The sequence below is a fragment of the Microcaecilia unicolor genome, chromosome 2 (assembly GCF_901765095.1).
Source record: "Microcaecilia unicolor chromosome 2, aMicUni1.1, whole genome shotgun sequence".
NCBI classification, from domain to species: domain Eukaryota; kingdom Metazoa; phylum Chordata; class Amphibia; order Gymnophiona; family Siphonopidae; genus Microcaecilia; species Microcaecilia unicolor.
This window is the reverse complement of record NC_044032.1, coordinates 661,220,667-661,245,638: the sequence shown is the minus strand read 5'-3', so window position 1 is coordinate 661,245,638 and position 24,972 is coordinate 661,220,667. Positions and strand designations below refer to the sequence as shown.

The following is a 24,972-nucleotide window of genomic DNA, read 5'->3' as shown; positions in this document are numbered from 1 at the left end:
AGCTCAGCAGTGAAGGGCACCTAAGACCCAAATGCCTGAGAAAGCAAATATGTCTTGAAGTTGACCTTAAAATCAGATAGAGTGGTAAGCCTTTCCTCAGCTGAGAGGTGCCCAGCTCTACCACCGGCTGCCTTTCAGGTGCTATGGAGGACTTGCAGCTCATCTGCATATCCTTACAGCCTTCTCCGGGGTGACACCCAGGTCCACTCCGATCCACTCAGGGCCTCCGCACTAGGTGCCTCGCGCCTAATGACGCGCGGGGCATTTTTCTCTTTACATCTAATCTTCTTCCCAGTTGCTAAAGTACCTCAGTCATTTATGGCCCCTATTCACATTCTCTTCCTAGCCCTGTCCCTTCCTAATCTTTTCCCTCACCCCCTACCTCTCTTCGATACAGGAACTCACTGACCATCCATCGACTTCATCACCTCACCTTCTCTCCTACCCTCTTCCTCCCTCTTTGCTTTTAATCTCCGCCTCTTTCTTCCGTTCATTTTGCTTTCCCCATTCCACCTAAATACCTCTCGCCTTCGACGCCTTCGTGGCCACACCTCTCCTACTCTCCTCCGCTCTCTTTTACTCCTTCATTTACTCTCAGCCGGTGACATCAATCCCAATCCTGGCCCCCCTCACTAACTATTATTCCAACTCTACAGATCTCACCGCGACCTCTCTAACCTCATCTCTGTTTCTCTACTCCCCTCCTCTTTTCTGCCCTTCTCTTGCGCCCTATGGAATGCCCGCTCTATCTGTAACCTCTTTATCTCACGTCACCTCCATCTGCTCTCCATAACAGAAACCTGGCTCTGCCCTGATGAGTCTGCTTCAGTCGCAGCCCTGTGCCATGGTGGTTATCTATTTTCACATACTCCTCGCCCTGCTGGCCGTGGGGGCGGTGTTGGACTACTTCTCTCTCCCTCCTCCATATTTCAACCCCTTCTTCCACATCAATCTCACTGTTTTTCCTCCTTTGAAGTCCACTCTATCCGCCTTTTCTCTCCTCTGCCTCTTTGAATAGCGGTCATTTATCGTCCCCCTGATAAGTCCCTTTCATCCTTTCTCAGTGACTTTGATGCCTGGCTTGCCTTCTTCCATGATCCTTCCTCCCCCTCTCTCATCCTTGGTGACTTTAATATTCCTGCTAATGATCCTTCCAACTCTTATATTTCCAAGTTACTTGCTTTAACGTCCTCCTTTAATCTCCAACTATGCTCCACCTCCCCCACTCATCAAAATGGTCACTGTCTTGATCTCATCTTCTCCTCCAACTGTTCACCCTCTAGTTTCCTTGCCTCTGATCTTCCCTCCTCTGATCACCATCTTATAACTTTCACACTTAAATCTCCTCCCTCCCAGTCCCGTCCTATCTTATCTAATTTATCTAGGAATCTTCACGATATTGACCCTTCATCTCTATCCTCCCATGTTTCAAACCTCCTCTCTACTGTGGCACCAGGGGCGTATCTGCGTGGGGCCACAGGGGCCTGGGCCCCCGCAGATTTCGCCCTGGCCCCCCTCCCCGCCGTCAACCCTCCCCCGCTGCTTACTTTTGCTGGCGGGGGGCCCCAACCCCCGCCAGCCGAGGTCCGACCCGCAATCTCCATATTTCGTCTTCCGAAGTTCCTCCGTGGCCATGTGCTTCAAGGAAGTAACGCTGCAGTGCTGATTGGTTGAATCCAGTTCGGCGTCTGACGTGCTGCGACGTCAGACGCCGAACTGGATTCAACCAATCAGCACTGCAGCGTTACTTCCTTGAAGCACATGGCCACGGAGGAACTTCGGAAGACGAAATATGGAGATTGCGGGTCGGACCTCGGCTGGCGGGGGTTGGGGCCCCCCGCCAGCAAAAGTAAGCAGCGGGGGAGGGTTGACGGCGGGGAGGGGGTGGAGAGAGGCAGAGGCGGCGGCGGCGGGGGGAGGGGGGGGGGGGAGGCAAAAATGTGCCCCCCCTCTCTGGCTCTGGCCCCCCCTACCGCCGGATTCCAGATACGCCCCTGTGTGGCACCATCCATGTCTGTCAAAAAGGCTGTTTCTTCTTACAACAATACTCTATCCTCTGCCTTAGACACTCTTGCACCTTTGATGACCCGCCCTGTAAGGCGTACAAAACCCCAACCTTGGCTGACTTCTAATATTCGCTACCTATGTTCCTGTACCCGCTCCGCCGAACGCCTCTGGCGGAAATCTCGGGCCCTTGCTGACTTCCTACACTTTAAGTTCATGCTGACCTCCTTCCAATCTGCTCTTTTACGTGCCAAACAGGATTATTATATCCAACTGAACAACTCTCTTGGCTCTAATCCTCGACTTCTCTTCACCACATTGAACTCTCCCCTCAAGGTGCCCCCTCCCCCAACTCCCCCTTCATTATCTCCTCAGACCCTTGCTGAATTCTTTCACAACAAGGTTCAAAAGATAAACCTTGCTTTCTCTACCTCACCACCTCTCCCTCCACTAGTCCGTTCCCCTCTCTCTCCTTCCCCTCATTCCCTTTCCTCCTTTCCTGAAGTTACTATTGAGGAAACTACACTTCTCCTTTCTTCCTCAAAATGTACCACCTGTTCCTCTGATCCCATTCCCACCCACCTTCTTAAAGCCATCTCTCCTGCTCTTATTCCTTTTATCTGTCAGATTCTCAACCTCTCCCTTTCCACTGCGACTGACCCTGCTGCCTTTAAACATGCTGTGGTCATACCTCTCCTTAAGAAGCCTTCACTCGACCCTACTTGTCCCTCTAATTACCGACCTTTTCTCTCCAAATTACTTGAGCGTGCTGTTCACCGCCGCTGCCTTGATTTTCTCTCCTCACATGCTATTCTTGACCCACTACAATCTGGTTTTCGCCCTCTCCACTCAACCGAAACTGCGCTTACTAAAGTCTCCAATGACCTATTACTGGCTAAATCCAGAGGTCTCTATTCCATCCTCATTCTTCTTGATCTTTCCGCTGCTTTTGACACTGTCGATCACAGCATACTTCTCAATCCCCTGTCCTCACTTGGATTCCAGGGCTCTGTCCTTTCCTGGTTCTCTTCCTACCTCTCCCTCCGCACCTTTAGTGTTCACTCTGGTGGATCCTCTTCTACTTCTATCCCTCTGCCTGTCGGCGTACCTCAGGGTTCTGTTCTTGGTCCCCTCCTCTTTTCTATCTACACTTCTTCCCTTGGTTCATTAATCTCATCCCATGGCTTTTCCTACTATCTCTATGCTGATGACTCCCAAATCTACCTTTCTACCCCTGATATCTCACCTTGCATCCAAACCAAAGTTTCAGCGTGCTTGTCTGACAATGCTGTCTGGATGTCTCAACGCCACCTGAAATTAAATATGACCAAAACCGAGCTTCTCATTTTCCCCCCCAAACCCACCTCCCTGTTCCCCCCGTTTTCTATTTTTGTTGGTAGTTCTCTCATTCTCCCTGTCTCCTCAGCTCGAAACCTTGGGGTCATCTTTGACTCTTCTCTCTCCTTCTCTGCTCATATCCAGCAGATTGCCAAGACCTGTCGTTTCTTTCTTTACAACATCCGTAAAATCCGCCCCTTTCTTTCCGAGCACTCTACCAAAACCCTCATCCACACCCTTGTCACCTCTCGTTTAGACTACTGCAATCTGCTTCTTGCTGGCCTCCCACTTAGTCACCTCTCCCCCCTCCAGTCGGTTCAAAACTCTGCTGCCCGTCTCGTCTTCCGCCAGGGTCGCTTTACTCATACTACCCCTCTCCTCAAGACCCTTCACTGGCTCCCTATCAATTTTCGCATCCTGTTCAAACTTCTTCTACTAACCTATAAATGTACTCACTCTGCTGCTCCCCAGTATCTCTCCACACTCGTCCTTCCCTACACCCCTTCCCGTGCACTCCGCTCCATGGATAAATCCTTCTTATCTGTTCCCTTGTCCACTACTGCCAACTCCAGACTTCGCGCCTTCTGTCTCGCTGTACCCTACGCCTGGAATAAACTTCCTGAGCCCCTACGTCTTGCCCCTTCCTTGGCCACCTTTAAATCTAGACTGAAAGCCCACCTCTTTAACATTGCTTTTGACTCGTAACCACTTGTAACCACTCGCATCCACCTACCCTCCTCTCTTCCTTCCCGTTCACATTAATTGATTTGATTTGCTTACTTTATTATTTTTGTTGTCTATTAGATTGTAAGCTCTTTGAGCAGGGACTGTCTTTCTTCTATGTTTGTGCAGCGCTGCATATGCCTTGTAGCGCTATAGAAATGCTAAATAGTAGTAGTAGTAGTAAAGTTAATGGGATAGAATTCCACAGTGGGACCCTGCATGCTAAATAGTTTACTTCTAATAGTTGAAAGGTGGACAGATGCACAAGAGGGAACCTGAAAGAAATAGTTTTATGAGGAATGAAGTGTCCTTGAGGGATAAGGCAACATAAGTTGAGTGAGATCGATCGGATAACCTCCCCCCCTTGTTCCTTCTCACCCAGTTCTTCCCTCGCCCTTAATTGTCTTGTCTGTCTATATTATTTTAGATTGTAAACTCTATTGAGCAGGGACTGTCTCTCTGTGTCAGGTGTTCAGCGCTGGATGCGTCTGGTAGCGCTATACAAATGCTAATAATAATAAATACTAAGATCAGTAATTTCAAGGAACCTCGATAAGGAACAGGGAGCCAATGCTCAACCTGTAGCAGTGGATGGCATGATCAAAATGACCCTGTAAGAAGGCGCAATTGAAATGATGAGTTTCCTTCCGAGTAATACCACAAAGCAAAGCATTACATTAGTCTAGACTGAAGAGTACTAGTGCCTGGACAAGAATTTGAAGAGCTGAAGTAGTGAATAATCAGTGAACAGTGTAGAGTATCTTTAATTTAAGGAAACACTTTTCACAGTCATTGATTATATAAGATGTCCTTGCTATAAAGTATCATATTAGTCAAACTTGCAGAGCTATTAAGTATTGGATTGCTCAATATCTAGGCTATTTACGGACAGGGAGAATCAAAGCGCCTTTAGTAGAACATTGGCGCAATGTCAAGCATGTGCTATCTGATTTAAAAATTGTTGTTATTTTCAAAGTTAATTCTCCACAAGGGGGAGACATTTCTTCATGTTTCTTATATAAGGAACAAAAGCTCATTTATGGGATGCCATTTCACCACATAGATTGAATAAGGCCATTGAACAATAATCTCTCGTTAGTTCCAGCCTCATAGGTCATCATGTATATGTTTGTTGACTAGGAGATTTAAATCTTCTTATTTATTTTATTTATTTGTAGCATTTTTATCCCACATTTTCCCACCAATTTGCAGGCTCAATGTGGCTTACATTTGCCGTAATGGCGGTTGCCATTTCCGGGTAACATGTTAGACTTGATAGACCTACCACCCAGGAATGCTAAAAAATCATGTCGCACATTCCTCAATATTCATTTCCCCAACTGTAAAAGTCTAAAATACAAATTAATGCACGCATCAACCTTTTCCTATATGAGCACGCAATTCTGGAACGCACTGCCATGCAACCTAAAAGCGACCTATGAACTGACCAACTTCCGTAAACTACTAAAGACCCATCTCTTCGACAAGATATACCACAAAGATCAAATCATGTAAAACTCATACATATACCCAGAAATGTTATTAATGCATTCTATTATATTACTATCATGTATTCCATCACCAAGCAATCCAACATCCTTCTGTAACACCAAATGTATATTCTCTTCTCATTTCCATTATCCATGATGTATTGTAAGCCACATTGCACCTGCAAAGAGGTGGGAAAATGTGGGATACAAGTGCAATAAATAAAATAAAATTAATAAAAAAATAATGCGTTAAGTTGCATACATACATGGTAAAATACATATATCAGCGCTCTGGTGAAAGTCGATGTCTCTCCAGTATGTCACCGTGAATGTTTGTATTGAACTGAATTTATAATATTTTTTAAAAGAAAAAAAATGTTCATATTAAAGTTGATATAGTTTTTTTTATTAACATGATTTATGTAGCTTATTTAGGGCCCCTTTGACAAAGAGGAAGTATCTGTACTGCTGCTTTGCTATGCTCCAATCCTGTACTACCGTTGGAGTCCTGCAGGAGCCTGGTGGTACTGCCTGCCCCAATGCGTGCCATTTTGGACAGGGGTAGCGCGGGAGCCCTTACTGGCTCCAAAATAGCTGGCAGTAAGGGCTCTCCTGGGAAATGACCCCTCAGCAAGTGTTTCACTTAAGTACATAAGTATTGCCACACTGAGACAGACCAAAGGTCCATCAAGCCCAGTATCCTGGGAGAAACCCAAACAGTAGCAACATTCCATGTAGAACCCCAGAGAGTATCAAGATTCTAGAATTCTAAAGAATGACAAGATTCCACGCAGAATTTGTAGCAACACTCCATGTAGAACCCCAATGAGTATCAAGATTCTAGAATTCTAAAGAATGACAAGATTCCACGCAGAATTTGTAGCAACACTCCATGTAGAACCCCAATGAGTAGCAAGATTCCATTTAGAATCCTAAGTACATATGTTTTGCCATATTGGGACAGACCAAAGGTCCATCAAGCCCAGCATCCTGTTTCCAACAGTGGCCAATCCAGGTCACAAGTACCTGGGAGAAACCCAAACAGTAGCAACATTCCATGTAGAACCCCTAAAAGTAGCAAGATTCTAAAATTCTAAAGAATAACAAGATTCCATGCAGAATTTCAAAGTGTAACAACATTCCATTTAGAACCCCAAAGAGTATCAAGATTCTAGAATTCTAAAGAATAACAAGATTCCATGCAGAATTTGAAAGTGTAGCAACATTCCATTTAGAACCCCAAAGAGTAGCAAGATTCCATTCAGAATCCTAAGTACGTAAGTTTTGCCATACTGGGACAGACCAAAGGTCCATCATGCCCAGCATCCTGTTTCCAACAGTGGCCAATCCAGGTCACAAATACCTGGGAGAAACCCAAACAGTAGCAACATTCCATTTAGAACTCCAAAGAGTGTAGCAACATTCCATTTAGAACCCCAAAGAGTAGCAAGATTCCATTCAGAATCCTAAGTGCATAAGCATTGCCATACTGGGACAGACCAAAGGTCCATCAAGCCCAGCTTCCTGTTTCCAACAGTGGCCAATCCAGGTCACAAATACCTGGGAGAAACCCAAACAGTAGCAACATTCCATTTAGAACTCCAAAGAGTGTAGCAACATTCCATTTAGAACCCCAAAGAGTAGCAAGATTCCATTCAGAATCCTAAGTGCATAAGCATTGCCATACTGGGACAGACCAAAGGTCCATCAAGCCCTGCATCCTGTTTCCAACAGTGGCCAATCCAGGTCACAAGCACCTGGGAGAAACCCAAACAGTAGCAACATTTCATTTAGAACCCCAAAGAGTAGCAAGATTCCATTCAGAATCCTAAGTACGTAAGTTTTGCCATACTGGGACAGACCAAAGGTCCATCAAGCCCAGCATCCTGTTTCCAACAGTGGCCAATCCAGGTCACAAATACCTGGGAGAAACCCAAACAGTAGCAACATTCCATTTAGAACTCCAAAGAGTGTAGCAACATTCCATTTAGAACCCCAAAGAGTAGCAAGATTCCATTCAGAATCCTAAGTGCATAAGCATTGCCATACTGGGACAGACCAAAGGTCCATCAAGCCCTGCATCCTGTTTCCAACAGTGGCCAATCCAGGTCACAAGCACCTGGGAGAAACCCAAACAGTAGCAACATTTCATTTAGAACCCCAAAGAGTAGCAAGATTCCATTCAGAATCCTAAGTGCATAAGTATTGCCACACTGGGAAAGACCAAAGGTCCATCAAGCCCAGCATCCTGTTTCCAACAGTGGCCAATCCAGGTCACAAGTACCTGGGAGAAACCCAAACAGTAGCAACATTCCATTTAGAACCCCAACGAGTAGCAAGATTCTAGAATTCTAAACATAGTAAACGTGGAGGGGCATAATCGAAAGAAAACGTCTATCTCCATGGGCGTTTATCTCCGAGAACGGGTCCGTGAAGGGGCGTACCAAACCGTATTTTCGAAAAAAAATAGACGTCCATGTTTTATTCAACAATTTGTGAGCTGGGCGTTTTTGTCTCCAGCGATAATGGAAAATGAAAGCGCCCAGCTCAAAAACGAATAAATCCAAGGCATTTGTTCGTGGGAGGGGCCAGGATTCGTAGTGCACTGGTCCCCCTCACATGCCAGGACACCAACCGGGCACCCTAGGGGGCACTTTTACAAAAACAAAAAAAAAGGTAAAAGAGCTCCCAGGTGCATAGCACCCTTCCCTTGTGTGTTGAGCCCCCCAAATCCCCCTCAAAACCCACTGCCCACAAGTCTACACCATTACTATAGCCCTAAGGGGTGAAGGGGGGCACCTACATGTGGGTACAGTGGGTTTGGGGGGTTGGACGACTAAGCATTAAGCAGCACAATTGTAACAGGTAGGGGGGATGGGCCTGGGTCCACCTACCTGAAGTCCACTGCACCCCCTAACAACTGCTCCAGGGACCTGCATACTGCTGCCAGGGAGGTGAGTATTAGGTAAAAAATGCTCAGCTTCAATCCTTTTTCAATACATATATCAACATAGCTTCCTGAGTTCGAAATCACAGTGTATATTCATATAAATATTTTACTTATACATATATCTATATGAAAGGATTTTCAGATTAGCGCACTTACCCCTAATAAGGCTAAATGAGCCTAGCATATGTCTCAAAGGGGAGTAACGCACTCGTCATTGATCCTAAGATATTCCTCATAACGTTTTTTGTAAAGAATTTTTTATATTATTCTCATTATCACATCTAGTATTTTTCAGTCAGTTCAATAACTTTCTTTAAGTACTTAGCTTATCTCATTTTTCTCCTACTTGGTATACAGTTATTTTCAATATTCATAAGCTGGAGACCAGATGGACACAGATCCATGTTTCGCGTATTATAACGCTGTTTCAAGGTAGTCTCCTCGCTCTTGTCAAATAGTCTCCATCTAAGATCAATTATCAATTATCATCTTAGATGGAGACTATTTGACAAGAGCGAGGAGACTACCTTGAAACAGCGTTATAATACACGAAACATGGATCTGTGTCCATCTGGTCTCCAGCTTATGAATATTGAAAATAACTGTATACCAAGTAGGAGAAAAATGAGATAAGCTAAGTACTTAAAGAAAGTTATTGAACTGACTGAAAAATACTAGATGTGATAATGAGAATAATATAAAAAATTCTTTACAAAAAAAGTTATGAGGAATATCTTAGGATCAATGACGAGTGCGTTACTCCCCTTTGAGACATATGCTAGGCTCATTTAGCCTTATTAGGGGTAAGTGCGCTAATCTGAAAATCCTTTCATATAGATATATGTATAAGTAAAATATTTATATGAATATACACTGTGATTTCGAACTCAGGAAGCTATGTTGATATATGTATTGAAAAAGGATTGAAGCTGAGCATTTTTTACCTATTATTCTGTGAGCTCCCTTCTATATTAATAAATATTGTGGTGCTTATTGAAATATAGGGAGGTGAGTATGACATTTGAGGGTGAAAATAAAAAGTTGTGAAACATCATTTTTTTGTGGTAGGAGGGGGTTAGTGACCACTGGGGGAGTCATAGGAGGTCATCCCCGATTCCCTCTGGGGGTAATCTGGTCATTTAGAGCACTTTTTGGGGCCTTATTCGTGAAAAAACAGGGTCCAGGAAAAGTGCCCTAAATTCTAGCTACAAACGCATACTTTTTTCCATTATCGGCGAAAGGCGCCCATCTCTCCTCGGCCGATAACCACGCCCCAGTTCCACCTTCGCCACGCCTCCAACACACCTCCAACACGCATCCGACACGCCTCCGACACGCCCCCGTCAACTTTGTACGCTTTCGCGATGGAGTGCAGTTGAAAACGTCCAAGTTTGGCTTTCGATTATACCGCATTATTCGTTTTTGTGAGATAAACGTCCATCTCCCGATTTAGGTTGGAACTTGGGCGTTTTTCTCATTCGATTATAAGCAGGATAGTAGATGACGGCAGAAAAAGACCTGCACGGTCCATCCAGTCTGCCCAAGAAGATAAATTCATATGTGCTACTTTTTTATTTGTACTGTCCTCTTCAGTGCACAGACTGTATAAGTCTGGCCAGCCCTATCCCCGCCTCCCAACCACCAACCCCGCCTCCCAACCACCAGCTCTGGCACAGACCCTATAAGTCTGCCCAGCACTATCCCCGCCTCCCAACTACCAATCCCGCCTCCCACCACCAGCTCTGGCACAGACCGTATAAGTCTGCCCAGCACTATCCCCGCCGCCCAACCACCAGCCCCGGCACAGACCGTATAAGTCTGCCCAGCACTATCGTCCCCTCCCAACCACCAGCTCTGCCACCCATTCTAGGGTAAGCTCCTGAGGATCCCTTCCTTCTGCACAGGATTCCTTTATGTTTATCCCACGCATGTTTGAATTCTGTTACCATTTTCATCTCCACCACCTCCCGCAGGAGGGCATTCCAAGCATCCACCACCCTCTCCGTGAAAAAATACTTCCTGACATTCTTCTTGAGTCTGCCCCCCTTCAATCTCATTTCATGCCCTCTCGTTCTACCGCCTTCCCATCTCCAGATAAGGTTTGTTTGCAGAGGAATACCTTTCAAATATTTGAACGTCTGTATCATATCACCCCTGTTTCTTCTTTCCTCCAGGGTATACAAGATTCCATGCAGAATTTCAAAGTGTAGCAACATTCCATTTAGAAACCCAAAGAGTAGCAAGATTTCAATCAGAATCCTAAGTACATAAGTTTTGCCATACTGGGACAGACCAAAGGTGCATCAAGCCCAGTATCCTGTTTCCAACAGTGGCCAATCCAAGTCACAAATACCTGGCAAGATCCCGAAAAAGTTCAATACATTTTACGCTGCTTATCCCAGAAATGTTCACTGGTGCTGCTTTATGTGATATTCTTATTGAGGGGCATAATTGAACGAAAACGCCTATCTCCATGGGCGTTTATCTCCGAGAACGGGTCCGTGAAGGGGCGGACCAAACCATATTTTCAAAAAAAATAGACGCCCATGTTTTATTCAACAATGTGTGAGCTGGGCGTTTTTGTTTTTCAGCGATAATGGAAAATGAAAGCGCCCAGCTCAAAAACGAATAAATCCAAGACATTTATTCGTGGGAGGGGCCAGGATTCGTAGTGCACTGGTCCCCCTCACATGCCAGGACATCAACCGGGCACCCTAGGGGGCACTTTTACAAAACCAAAAAAACAGGTAAAAGAGCTCCCAGGTGCATAGCACCCTTCCCTTGTGTGTTGAGCCCCCCAAATCCCCCTCAAAACCCACTGCCCACAAGTCTACACCATTACTATAGCCCTAAGGGGTGAAGGGGGGCACCTACATGTGGGTACAGTGGGTTTGGGGGGGTTGGACGACTAATAAGCATTAAGCAGCACAATTGTAACAGGTAGGGGGGATGGGCCTGGGTCCACCTGCCTGAAGTCCACTGCACCCCCTAACAACTCCTCCAGTGACCTGCATACTGCTGCCAGGGAGCTGGGTATGACATTTGAGGGTGAAAATAAAAAGTTGTGAAACATCATTTGTTTGTGGTTGGAGGGGGTTAGTGACCACTTGGGGAGTCAGGGGAGGTCATCCCCGATTCCCTCCAGTGGTCATCTGGTCATTTAGGGCACTTTTTGGGGCCTTATTCGTGAAAAAACAGGGTCCAGGAAAAGTGTCCTAAATTCTACCTAAAAACGCATACTGTTTTCCCATTATCGGTGAAATGCGCCCATCTTTGTTCGGCAGATAGCCACGCCCCAGTTCCGCCTTCGCCACACCTCTGACACGCCCCCATCAACTTTGTCCGCATCCGCGACGGAGTGCAGTTGAAAACGTCCAAAAATCGGCTTTCGATTATACCGCTTTATTCATTTTTGTGAGATAAACGTCCATCTCCCGATTTAGGTCGGAACTTGGGCGTTTTTCTCGTTCAATTATAAGCAGGTTAGTCACCTAACACAGCTGATAACAGAAACTGGATATTAGAGATATGCGGGCAGGAACCGCATATAAAAGACCAGCATGTTTTAACTGACATAAAGACGCCGTAAGACGCTGAAGGCAGTTACACTGTGAGCCATTAGTTTGGTCGTAATTGATATCTAAGAACAGCAGTCAGGGGATATCAAGAGTTTGATTTCTGTTTTCCCAGGTCCGGATTGCAATTGTAAAAGAGCCCTTGAAAAAGCCGTCACAGCGAAACAGGCACCTGTCGGGGGAAAGACCAGTACCTGGGGCATGAGAAGTACCTGGACTGGATAGTGGAAGACAGTAATAACACCAGATAAGTACATATGGCCAGGCTGGATGTAGACCACACAGTCGATAGTGCCGTTATTACCAATTGATTCCGGCTGCATTACTCGATCTGTAAAGGAAGTATGCATAACTACAGCGGAGAAGTACAGAAATGATTTAGGCTCCGTCATTGACTGCACGAAAGTTAATATTGAATAGTTAGAACTTTAAAAAATATATATTGTGAGAAGCAAAGAAACTACAAACCCCAGGAGGCAGTGCAGCACCAGAGAGCTTCAGAACCAAGGAACTACAAAACCCAGAAGGCAGGGCAACATCAGAGAAGCCAGGAACTAAGAAATTACAAGGTCCAGAAGGCAATGCAGCAACAGCAGAGGGATCAAGTGAAGGGAGAGGATTCTATGCAAGAGAGGGAGGAGCCGGGGGTTGATTGGGAGATGGAATCAGATGGGGGAGGGGAGGAGCCCCTAGATGGAGAGGAAGGGGAGGAGAGAATGGAACTGCAAGAGGGGGGGGGGGGGGGGGGGGGAGAAAGAGAGAATGAGGAGGAAATGGAAGTGCTGGTGGAGAGCTCTTAAAGTGAGCGTGAATGAAGACTTGGGGGATTGGCCCGGTGGGTGGATGTCAGGTGGATTTGTGCTGACAAATGAGGGAGGTGGGTCATTAGGTCTAAGAGTGGGAAAGTGATTTAGACCATATTGCTGTGGAAAAGAACTGTATTGAAAGCAGTGCTAAATTGAACGGGGTTGGAAGCAGTATTAAATTGAACTGTGTTTAAAGTAGGACTATACCGGGTAGAGGGGAAGGTTTGGAAGGACTTAAGGCAGGATCGCTGCATTAGGGAGATAATAAAGCACTTCTAATGAATCTCCTGTTTTCCTGAGACACTGATTGCAGACCTTTAACCCTGGGAGTGGATGGTGTCCGATGCTGAAAAGGAAGAGACTGTGCAGGAGTGTGGAGGACACAGCGAGTGATCCTGACAATATAAATATTAAAGTAGAGGTAGGAGGGAGGTTGTCAATGATTAAATTTGTCGCCATTTAAAAGATATACACCAAAACAGTGTAAAAGATTATTATGGTGACCAGCTGAGACTCTCCCTCGATTGGTTAATAGCATTTAGTGGCACATTAAGATAACAATATATACTTCGTAGATCTTCTCTACTGGTTGAAGTATTGAATATCCCAGAAATAAGCAGTGGATTTTCCCAAAGTCAATTTAATAATGGTCTATGGATGTTTCCTTTAGGAAGCTGTCCAGACCTTTTTTAAACCCCGCTAAGCTAACCACCTATACCACATTCTCTGGCAACTTACCGCAAGACCATTTTTGTCCCCCACCTGGAATTTCCTTTATCCAGGCGACAGTATAAGGAGGGCCTCAGCATTTGGCAAACCTACACGCAGACGCCATCGCAGAGCCCCCTTTTACCGCTGTTTGGTAAAAGGGGTCCTTAGTGTTGTTTCAATATATCTTTTTAGATTTTATTTTTCTTCTTGCTGAAATAGCATCTGGGAAACATGATTTTGTGTCAAGGAGAGAAGTTAGTACATTAGCTCATCATTTGATTTTATAAAAGGTTTGGATATATTTTTGGCAAATACAACACTTACATATTCAAGCCTTAGGAGGATTAGTGAACAGAATAAGTACATTTGTGTCTATTTTAGCTTCTAAGGAACTGTTTTTTCTGAACATATGGCATTGACTTGATTTCATAAACATTTTTTGATATCATGATGGTTGTCAAGTATTGTCAGTTCAAATGATTGACTTTAGGTAATTTGCACTTTTCATTTTTTTCATAATGTAGTATTTGATAATATATGTGAAGGGGCATTTTTGATATGATGTTGAGAGGTGTGGTAGCCGTGTTAGTCCACTTTCAAAGGTAATCAATAGAAATAAAAGAAAAGAAAACATGAAAAAGAAAATAAGATGATACCTTTTTTATTGGACATAATACATTTCTTGATTAGCTTTTGAAGGTGACGAAGAAGGGCAACCTTCGAAAGCTAATCAAGAAATGTATTAAGTTATGTCCATCTTATTTTCTTTTCCATGTTTTATTTTGTTTTATTTCTATTGATATCATGTTTAAATCCGTCTAAAGTTCAAGTGGTGAATACAGTGTCCTTTTACTAAGCTGTGGTAAAACGTGGCCTGCAATAATGTGGGTGCGTGACGTGGGTGGTAACCAAGGCCACTTTTACCACAGCTGGAATTTGCATTATTTTAAATGGAAGTCATACATAGATGAAGAACAATAAGGATATTGGGATGCATCAATTTAGAAGATGGTAAGGGCTTAGCCGCAAACGCGGTGGTAATCAGACAGCAGTAAAGCTATGCCCCCACGCTAGAAAAGAGAAAAATATTTTCTGGTGTGAGAAATGCAGTGTGGAAAACACAAAATCCTGTACTAGTTTAGTGTTTGCTGCCTGCTACCGCGGCTTTGTAAAAGGGTCCCATAGCGATTGTCGAAAATGAAAAATGTTGATCTTTTTGTTTCAAAAATGGCCTTTTTCTAGCCTTTGCTGTACTCAGTGCATTTGGGGTTTTTTTTGGACCATTAAAAAAAAAAACCAACCCCTCCAAGTGAAAAATGCAGAAAATCAAGCCACTGGGATGTAGGAGGAACCAGCATTCTTAATAGTCTGGCCAGACAGACATCCCAACACAGCAGTGGGGCATCTTAGGGCAGTCTTTCCCAAGTCCAGTCCTGGAGTACCCCCTTGCCAGTCAGGTTTTCAGGATATCCACAGTGAATATGCATAAACTTGATTTGAACACGCTGCTTCCATTATATGCAAATCTCCTTCATACATATTTATTGTAGATATCCTGAAAACCTGACTGGCAAGAGGTATTCCAGGACTGGACTTGGCAAACATCGCCCTAGGGGGCACTGCAGTGGACATCACATAAAAGCTCCCAGGTACACATCTGACCATTGCTCCCATATATTGTAGGTTGAGCCTTCCAAAACCCAACAAAAGCTTACTGTACCCAACTGTAGACCACTACAATAGCCCTTATGGCTGCAGGGGTCAGCTATATGTGGGAAAAGTAGGTTTTTGGTGGGTTTGGATTATGGGCCTGGGTCCCCTTCTCCATAGTGCAATGCACTGAGCACTAGGCTACTCCAAGGACTGGCTATAAATATCTGAGGCTGTCATAGAGGCCGGTAGGTACTTTTTCACATCTTTGGGAGGTTGAGAAGGGGTCAGTGACCACTGGGGGAGTAAGGGGGAGTCACCCCTAATTCCCTCCAGTGGTCATTTAGGGCACCTTTTTCTGACTTAGTCATAATAAAAACAGGTCTAGACCAAAACATTTAAATTGAAGCCCAGAACATTTTTGTTCTGCTCCATTATGGCAGTCCAAGTCTTAGGAACGCCCAAATCCTGCCCCAACATGTCTCTTATGATTTGAACACACTACCAACGACCTGCATATCAAAAATGTGTTAAAATGGGTTTCGAAAATAGTGATTTGAATGTTTTGGCAAGCAAAACATCCAAATGCTGATTTACGCCACATTTTAAACGTTTTTCTCTTTCGAAAATGAGCCCCATACCATCTTCTGGTTTTTGTTTTGAAATAATTACGGTAAACACAAGCTTATCTTGAAAGTGAATTCAGTACTCACTTCGGCCAAGAGTCCTTTGCCTGACTTTTGTTTTGAAATTGTCCTTCGTTGCTTGATATCTTTAAATGCTATTAATTATGTTTTCTTTGATCCTAAGAAATTACTAAAGAAGGTGAATTGAATGTATCCTTGACAGATCGTGCAAGTTAATATTTGAACTGTTAGGCCAACTGTGAATATCAACTGTTTCTTCTCTCTCTAGGGAGGAGTTCCTCTGAAATGGGGAACTTGTTTAGTATTTTGGTTCAAACTCTTGTGGACTAAGTGTATTGCTAAAGGTTCCCTTAAATTGGTTATTTTTGAATGTATCATTTTCCTTGATATTTCCAATATCATTCATGTTTGCTGCGGCTAGGAAAGCGAATAGAATGTTGGGTGTTATTAGGAAGGGTATGGAGTCCAGGTGTGCGGATGTTATAATGCCGTTGTATCGCTCCATGGTGCGACCACACCTGGAGTATTGTGTTCAGTACTGGTCTCCGTATCTCAAAAAAGATATAGTAGAATTGGAAAAGGTACAGCGAAGGGCGACGAAAATGATAGTGGGGATGGGACGACTTTCCTATGAAGAGAGGCTGAGAAGGCTAGGGCTTTTCAGCTTGGAGAAGAGACGGCTGAGGGGAGATATGATAGAAGTGTATAAAATAATGAGTGGAATGGATCGGGTGGATGTGAAGCGACTGTTCACGCTATCCAAAAATACTAGGACTAGAGGGCATGAGTTGAAGCTACAGTGTGGTAAATTTAAAACGAATCGGAGAAAATTTTTCTTCACCCAACGTGTAATTAGACTCTGGAATTCGTTGCCGGAGAACGTGGTACGGGCGGTTAGCTTGACGGAGTTTAAAAAGGGGTTAGATAGATTCCTAAAGGACAAGTCCATAGACCGCTATTAAATGGACTTGGAAAAATTCCACATTTTTAGGTATAACTTGTCTGGAATGTTTTTACGTTTGGGGAGCGTGCCAGGTGCCCTTGACCTGGATTGGCCACTGTCGGTGACAGGATGCTGGGCTAGATGGACCTTTGGTCTTTCCCAGTATGGCACTACTTATGTACTTATGTACTTATGTAAGACTGTAAAACAGCATGCATTTTAAAACAGAGGAAGAGAGGTGAGAAGATCTGGAAAAGCTAAGAAAAGCAAGTAAAGTAGCCAGGAAAGCAAAGATGTAAATGAAAGAAAAAACAGACAGACAGACAGACAATGTGGTAAAATGGAGGGATGAGATTATTTTAAAAATGTTAGTGCAAACGTGGCATTGTGAGATTCAAAGTTGAAGGGGAGGAACATGCAGAAGCTGAAAACCAGCAAGACGCCCAAAAACTACAATACATTTTATGCTGTTTATCCTAGAAATAAGAAGTGGATTTTCCGCAAGTCATTTTACCAGTGCCGTAGCGAGGGCTAATGGCACCCGGGGCGGGTTGCCGCTGCGCACCCCCCCACACTGCGGCGAACCCCCCCCCAGAGCGCATCCCCCCCCGGACCACATTCTTACCTGAGGGAGGGCCGATCCGCCCCGAGTGCACGTCACTCGGGGCTGCGTTGGCCCCACTGGTTCCCTGCTCTCCCTGCCCCGGAACAGGAAGTAACCTGTTCCGGGGCAGAGAGAGCAGGGAACCAGCGGGGCCAGCACCCCCCCGAGCGCGTGCACCCGGGGCGGACCGCCCCTCCCGCCCCCCCCCCCTTCCTACACCACTGCATTTTACTAATGGTCTATGGACTTTTCCTTTATGAAGTCATCCAAACCTTTTATTATTATTATTATTATTATTTGTTACATTTCTATCCCACATTTTCCCACTTTTTGCAGGCTCAATGTGGCTTACATATAACCGTTAATGGCATTAGCCGATTACGGTCTGAACAAAGACATGGTATGAATGAATACAAAGTGATATTGTGGTATAATGAGGTACATGTATGGTAGGAACAGTTGGGGGGGGGGAATTTAGAGAGGGAGATGGGGAAGAAGAGTCAGGTAATGTCCGTTATGGTCTTTGGTTATATTGTGTCGCAAGTGAGCAGGTATTTTTATGTTGGGTCGGTGGGGTAAGCTCTTCTGAACAGGTCTGTCTTTAGGTGGTCGAGCGTAGTTTTTACTTCTTTTGGCAGTGCGTTCCATAGTCGTGCGCTTAGGTAGGAAAAGCTGGTTGCATAGGTGGATTTGTATTTGAGTCCTTTGCTGCTTGTGTAGTGGAGGTTTAGATATGATCGTGCAGATTTTGTGGTGTTTCTGGTTGGCAGGTCGATGAGGTATGTCATGTATCCCGGTGCCTTGCCGTAAATAATTTTATGAACAGTTGTGCAGATTTTGAAAGTGATACGTTCTTTGATTGGTAGCCAGTGCAATTTTTCTCTGAGTGGTTTGGCGCTGTCAAAATGTGTTTTTCCAAATATAAGCCTGGCTGCTGTGTTTTGGGCAGTCTGGAGTTTCTTTATGATTTGATCCTTGCATCCCGCATAGATTCCATTGCAGTAATCTGCGTGGCTTAGTACTATGGACTGTACCAGGTTACGAAATATTTCCCTTGGGAAGAATGGTTTTACGCGTTTCAGTTTCCACATTGAGAAAAACATTTTCTTTATGGTGGATTTCGCTTGGGTCTCTAGTGATAGGTTGTGGTCGATTGTTACTAAACCTCACTAAGCTAACTGCTTTTACTACATTTTCTGGCAATGAATTCCAGAGTTTAATTACATGTTGAGTGAAGAAATATTTTCTCCAGTTCGTTTTAAATTTACTACTTTATAGCTTCATTGCATGCCCCCGGGTTCTAGTATTTTTGGAAAGAGTAAACAAGTGATTCATATCTACCCGTTCCACTCCACTCATTATTTTATAGACCTCTATCATATCTCCCCTCAGCCATCTTTTCTCCAAGCTGAAGAGCCCTAGCCGCTTCAGCCTTTCCTCATAGGGAAGTTATTCCATCCCCTTTATCATTTTCGTTGCCCTTCTCTATACCTGTTCTAATTCCACTATATCTTTTTTGAGATGTGGTGACAGAATTGAACACAACATTCGCGGTGCGGTCGCACCACGGAGCGATACAAAGGCATTATAATATCCTCATTTTTGGTTTTCATTCCTTTCGTAACAAAGCCTAACATTCTATTTCCTTTTTTAGCCGCTGCTGCAAACTGAGAAGAGGGTTTCAATGTATCAACGATGACACCTAGATCCTTTTCCTGGTCGGTGACTCCTAATGTGAAACCTTGAATTACGCAGCTATAGTTCGGATTCCTCTTTCCCACATGCATCACTTTGCACTTCCTCACATTAAACGTCATCTGCCATTTAGATGCCAGTCTCCCAGTCTCGTAAGGTCCTTTTGCAATTTTTCATAGTCCTCTCATGATTTAACAACTTTGAATAACTTTGTGTCATCAGCAAATTTAATTAACTTACTAGTTATTTCCATCGCTAGATCATTTATAAATACGTTAAAAAGCAGCAGTCCCAGTATAGACCCCTGGGGAACCCCACTAACTACCTTTCTCCATTGAGAATACTGACCGTTAAGTACATAAGTACATAAGCATCGCCATGCCGGGACAGACCAAGGGTCCATCGAGCCCAGCACCCTGTCTCCGACAGCGGCCAAAAGAACAAACAATTTGTCCCGCCCATCCCAGAAATAGTGGATTATTCTCACATCCATTCAATAACATTCTATCGCCTTTTCCTCCAGGAAGCAGTCCAACCCTTTTTTAAAGTCCGCTAAGTCAACCGCCTTAACCACTTTTTCCAACAACGAATTTCAGAGTCTATCTACGCGTTGAGTGAAGAAACATTTCCTCTGATTCGTTTTAAATTTACTACACTGCAGCTTCATCGCATGCCAACCTTGTCCTAGTATTTTTGGAAAGAGTAAACAGACGCTCCACATCGACCCGTTCCATTCCACTCATTATCTTATAGAACTCTATCATATCTCCCCTCAGCCGCGTTTTCTCCAAGCTGAAAAGCCCCAGCCTCTTCAGCCTTTCCTCATAGGGAAGTCGTCTCATCCCCTGTATCACTTTTGTTGCCCTTCTCTGCACCTTTTCTAATTCCACTATATCTTTTTTGAGGTGCGGCGACCAGAATTGAACACAATACTTGAGGTGCGGTCGCACCATGGAGCGATACAACAGCAGAATAATATCCTCATTTTTGTTTTCCATTCCTTTTCTAATATCCAACATTCTATTTGCTTTCCTAGCCGCAGCAGCACATTGAGCAGAAGGTTTCAACGTATCATCAACGCTGAACCCATCTCTAGATCATTTATGAATATGTTAAAAAGCAGAGGTCCTAACACAGATCCCTGGGGAACCCCACTAACTACCCTTCTCCATTGAGAATACTGGTTAAAAACTGGTTAAAAGATAGAAAACAGAGAGTAGGGTTAAATGGTCTACTCTCTGTTTTCTATCTTTTAACCAGTTTTTAATCCACAATAGAACACTACCTCCTATCCCATGACTCTCCAGTTTCCTCTGGAGTCTTTCATGAGGTACTTTGTCAAATGCCTTCTGAAAGGGGCAAGAGAACATAGGGAAGTCAGGAGCATTTGTGGGGGCCAAATCTCTGAAGATGTGGACAAGAGTTTTAGGCATAATAATCAGAAGCTGGGCATAGAGGGATCACTTAGCTGCTCTAATTCCAGAATGATATTCTGGAAATTTAAGCTTGAAGGTAGAAGGGCTACATGAAAATGTATTCATACAATGAATAAAAACTACTACAGCAAAATGTGTAATGAGCAACAGGGAAACTGATGGATCAGAAAAATAGTAAAAAATGTATTCTCACCAAAGCAAACTCCTTGTTAAGAATCATTTGCTCCACTAGCGAGGACTCGTTGTGGAAGAGGTGAGGTTGCAGATGACTCCACATATGAGGAAACCACCAAAACTCGCCAACGGATCCCAGCAGAAGATCATCACCCGCATCCTCCTTCTCAGTTCCTGCAACATATTAGAATGATTAAATCCCAGCAGCAGCTCATCTCCTGCCCCCCCCTTCTCAGATTCTGTACAACAACAAAACGATAACAGAGGTAGTTATTACATAAACAATTTTGCTAACACCATAACAACAGGAAAAGGACCAAAGATAAGCATAACTACAATTTAATGAGGCAAAACCTAGAAGTAAGAATAATATGATGTGGAGGGGCATTTTCGATACGACGTCTAAGTCCGAATAGGAAAAGGACATTTTCAAAACAGAAAAACGTCTTTTCTTTTTCTAAAATACTGTTTTGAATAAGGTTTTGTGACTTGGACGTTTTGTTTTTTGGTCCATTTTTGTAAAAACACCGAATAGAATCATGCCATTGGGATGTAGGAGGAGCCAGCATTTTTAGTAGATTGGTCCCCCAGACATCCCAGGAGAGCAATGGGGCACCCTAGGGAGCACTTCTGTGCACTTCATAAAAATGCTTCCAGGTACACATCTCACTTTTGCTCCCTTATCTTCTCACCTGAGCCCTCCAAATCCCACTCTCCCCCACTGTACACCACTACAATTGCCCTTATGGGTGAAGAGGGCACCTATATGTGGGTACAGTAGGGTTTTGGTGACCTTGGGAGGGGTCACAGTTTCCACCACAAGTGTGACAGGTAGAGGGAGATTGGGACCTGGGTCCCCTACTCTGTACTGCACTGACCACTACACTACTCCAAGGAACTGTATGCTGCACTAATAGACCATCTGAGGCAAAAACATATAGTAAATTTTTTTTAGGTATATTAAAAGCAAGAAGCTGGCAGAAGAATTGGTTGGACCGCTAGATGACCGAGGGGTAAATGGGGCGATCGAGGAAGACAAAGCCATAGCGGAGAGATTAAATGAATTCTTTGCTTTGGTCTTCACTGAGGAGGATTTGGGAGAGATACTGGAGCCAGAAATGGTAAACAAAGCTGACGAGTCGAAAAAACTGAATGAAAGGTCTGTAGACCTAGAGGATGTAATGGGGCAATTTGACAAATAGAAGAGTAGCAAATCTCCTGGACTGGATGGTATTCATCTCAGAGTATTGATAGAACTGAAAAAATGAACTTGTGGAACTATTCTTAGTAATATTTAATTTAAAATCGAGCATGGTACTGGAAGATTGGAGTGTGGCCAATGTAATGCCGATTTTTAAAAAAGGTTCCAGAGGATATCTGGGAAATTATAGACCGGTGAGCCTGACGTCGGTCCCGGGCAAAATGGTAGAGACAATTATAAAGAACAAAATTACAGAGCATACTCAAAAGCTTGGATTAATGAGACAAAGTCAACATGGATTTAGTGAAGGGAAATCTTGCCTCACCAATCTATTACATTTCTTTGAAGGGGTGAACAAACATGTGGATAAAGGTGAGGTCTATAAAATAATGAGTGGAGTTGAACGGGTAGATGTGAAGCGTCTGTTCACGCTTTCCAAAAATACTAGGACTAGGGGGCATGTGATGAAGCTACAAAGTAGTAAATTTAAAACGAATCGGAGAAAATGTTTCTTCACTCAACGTGTAATTAAACTCTGGAATTCGTTGCCAGAGAAAGTGGTAAAGGCAGTTAGCTTAGCAGAGGTTTGGACAGCTTCCTAAAGGAAAAGTCCATAGACCATTATTAAATTGGTCTTGGGGAAAATCCACAATTTCTGGGATAAACAGTATAAAATGTTTTGTACTTTTTTGGGATATTGCCAGGTATCTGTGCCCTGAATTGGCCACTGTTGGAAACAGGATGCTGGGCTTAATGGGCCTTTGGTCTTTCCCACTATGGCAATACTCATGTATTTATGATAAAGAGGATGTCTGACACCTGAATAGACATATATTAAAACAATCAATGAATTCCAGAGTTGAATTTCACATTGAGTGAAGAAATATTTTCTCTGATTTGTTTTAAAGTTACTACTTTGTAACTTCATAGCATACCCCCTAGTCCTAGTATTTTTGAAAACAGTAAACTAGTGATTCACATCTACTCGTTCCACTCCACTCAGTATTTTATAGACCTCTATCATATCTCACCTCAGCCGTTTTTTTCATCAAGCTGAAGAGCCCTAGCCGCTTTAGCCTTTCCTCATAGGAAAGTCGTCCCATCCCCTCTATCATTTTTGTTGCCCCTCTCTGCACCTTTTCTAATTCCAATATATCTTTTCTGAGATGCAGTAACCAGAACTGAACACAATATTCAAGGTAAAGTCACACCATGCAGCGATACAAAGGCATTATAACGTCCTCATTTTTGTTTTCCATTCCTTTCCTAATAATACCTAACATTCTATTTGCTTTCTTAGCCGCAGCAGCACACTGAGCTAAAGGTTTCAACGTATCATCAATGACGACACCTAGATCCCTTTCTTGGTCCGTGACTCCTAACGTGGATCCTTGCATGACGTAGCTATAATTTGGGTTCCTCTTTCCCACATGCTTCACTTTGCACTTGCTCACATTAAACGTCATGTGCCATTTAGACACCCAGTCTCCCAGTCTCGTAATGTTTCACAATCCTCTTGCGATTTAACAACTTTGAATAACTTTGTGTCATCAGCAAATTTAATTACCTCACTAGTTACTCCCATCTCTAGGTCATTTATAAATAAGTTAAAAAGCAGACGTCTAAGCACAGACCCCTGTGGAACCCCATTATCTTCCCTTCTCCATTGGGAATACTGACCATTTAACCCTACTCTCTGATTTCTATCTTTTAACCAGTTTTTAATCCACAATAGAACACTACCTCCTGTCCCATGACTCTCCAATTTCCTCTGGAGTCTTTTATGAGGTACTTTGTCAAATGATTTTTGAAAATCCAGATACACAATATCAACCAGCTCACCTTTATCGACATGCTTGTTCACCCCTTCAAAGAAATGTAATAGATTGGTGAGGCAAGATTTCCCTTCACTAAATCCATGTTGGCTTTTGGGCTCATTTTTGAAATAGAAGGGCATCCATATTTCGACATAAATCGGAAGATGGACGTCCTTCTCCCAGGGACGATCAAATCGGTATAATCGAAACCCGATTTAGGATGTCTCCAACTGCACTCCGTTGCAAGGATGGCCAAAGTTCAAGGGAGCGTGTCGGAGGCATAGTGAAGGCGGGACTTGAGTATGCCTAACACTTGGATGTCTTTGACCCATTATCGAAAAAACAAGGACGTCCCTGAAGAACACTTGGACGTTTTCACTCGGACCTGTTTTTCTTACGACTAAGGCACAAAAAGGTGCCCTAAATGACCAGATGACCACCAGAGAGAATCGGGGATGACCTCCTGTTACTCCTCCAGTGGTCACTAACCCCCTCCTACCCTCAAAAAACATCTTTCAAAATATGTCGTGCCAGCCTCCATGCCAGCCTCAGATGTCATACTCAGGTCCATGACAGCGCACGCAGGTCCCAGGATCAGTTTTTGTGGGTACTGCAGTGCACTTCAGACAGGCGGACCTAGGCCCATCCCCCCGCCTGTTACATTTGTGGAGGAAACAGCGAGCTCTCCAAAACCCACCACAAACCCACTGTACCCATATATAGGTGCCTCTTTCACCCGTAAGCCTATGGTAGTGGCGTACAGTTGTGGGTAGTGGGTTTGGGGGGCTCAGCACACAAGGTAAGGGAGCTATGTTCCTGGGAGCAATTTATGAAGTCCACTGCAGTGCCCCCTAGGGTGCCTGGTTGGTGTCCTGGCATGTCAGAGGGACTAGTGTACTACAAATGCTGGCTCCTCCCACGACCAAATGGCTTGCATTTGACTGTTTTTGAAATGGATGTCTTTGGTTTCGAAAATCGCTGAAAGTCAGAAATGTCCATGTCTAGGGACGACCAAATCTAGGGAAATCCAAATTTAAGGATTTGGACGTTTCTGACGGTATTTTTGAAATGAAAGATGGACGTCCATCTTATTTCGAAAATATGGGTTTCCCCACCCCTGTATTTCGCCATTTTGCAAGGATGTCCAAATTGCAACTTGGACGTCTCTTTTGAAAATGCCTCTCCACATTTCATTAATCCATGCTTTT

At 43.9% G+C, this 24,972-nt stretch overlaps 1 protein-coding gene across 1 annotated transcript in view; it reads right to left on the bottom strand.

The window, feature by feature from the left end:
* Positions 1–24,972, bottom strand: part of NDST4 (N-deacetylase and N-sulfotransferase 4) — a 250,009-nt gene that overhangs the window by 172,188 nt on the left and 52,849 nt on the right. The window contains 1 exon segment of the mRNA XM_030191802.1: positions 20,766–20,920. Coding sequence (XP_030047662.1) covers positions 20,766–20,920 — 155 coding nt within the window.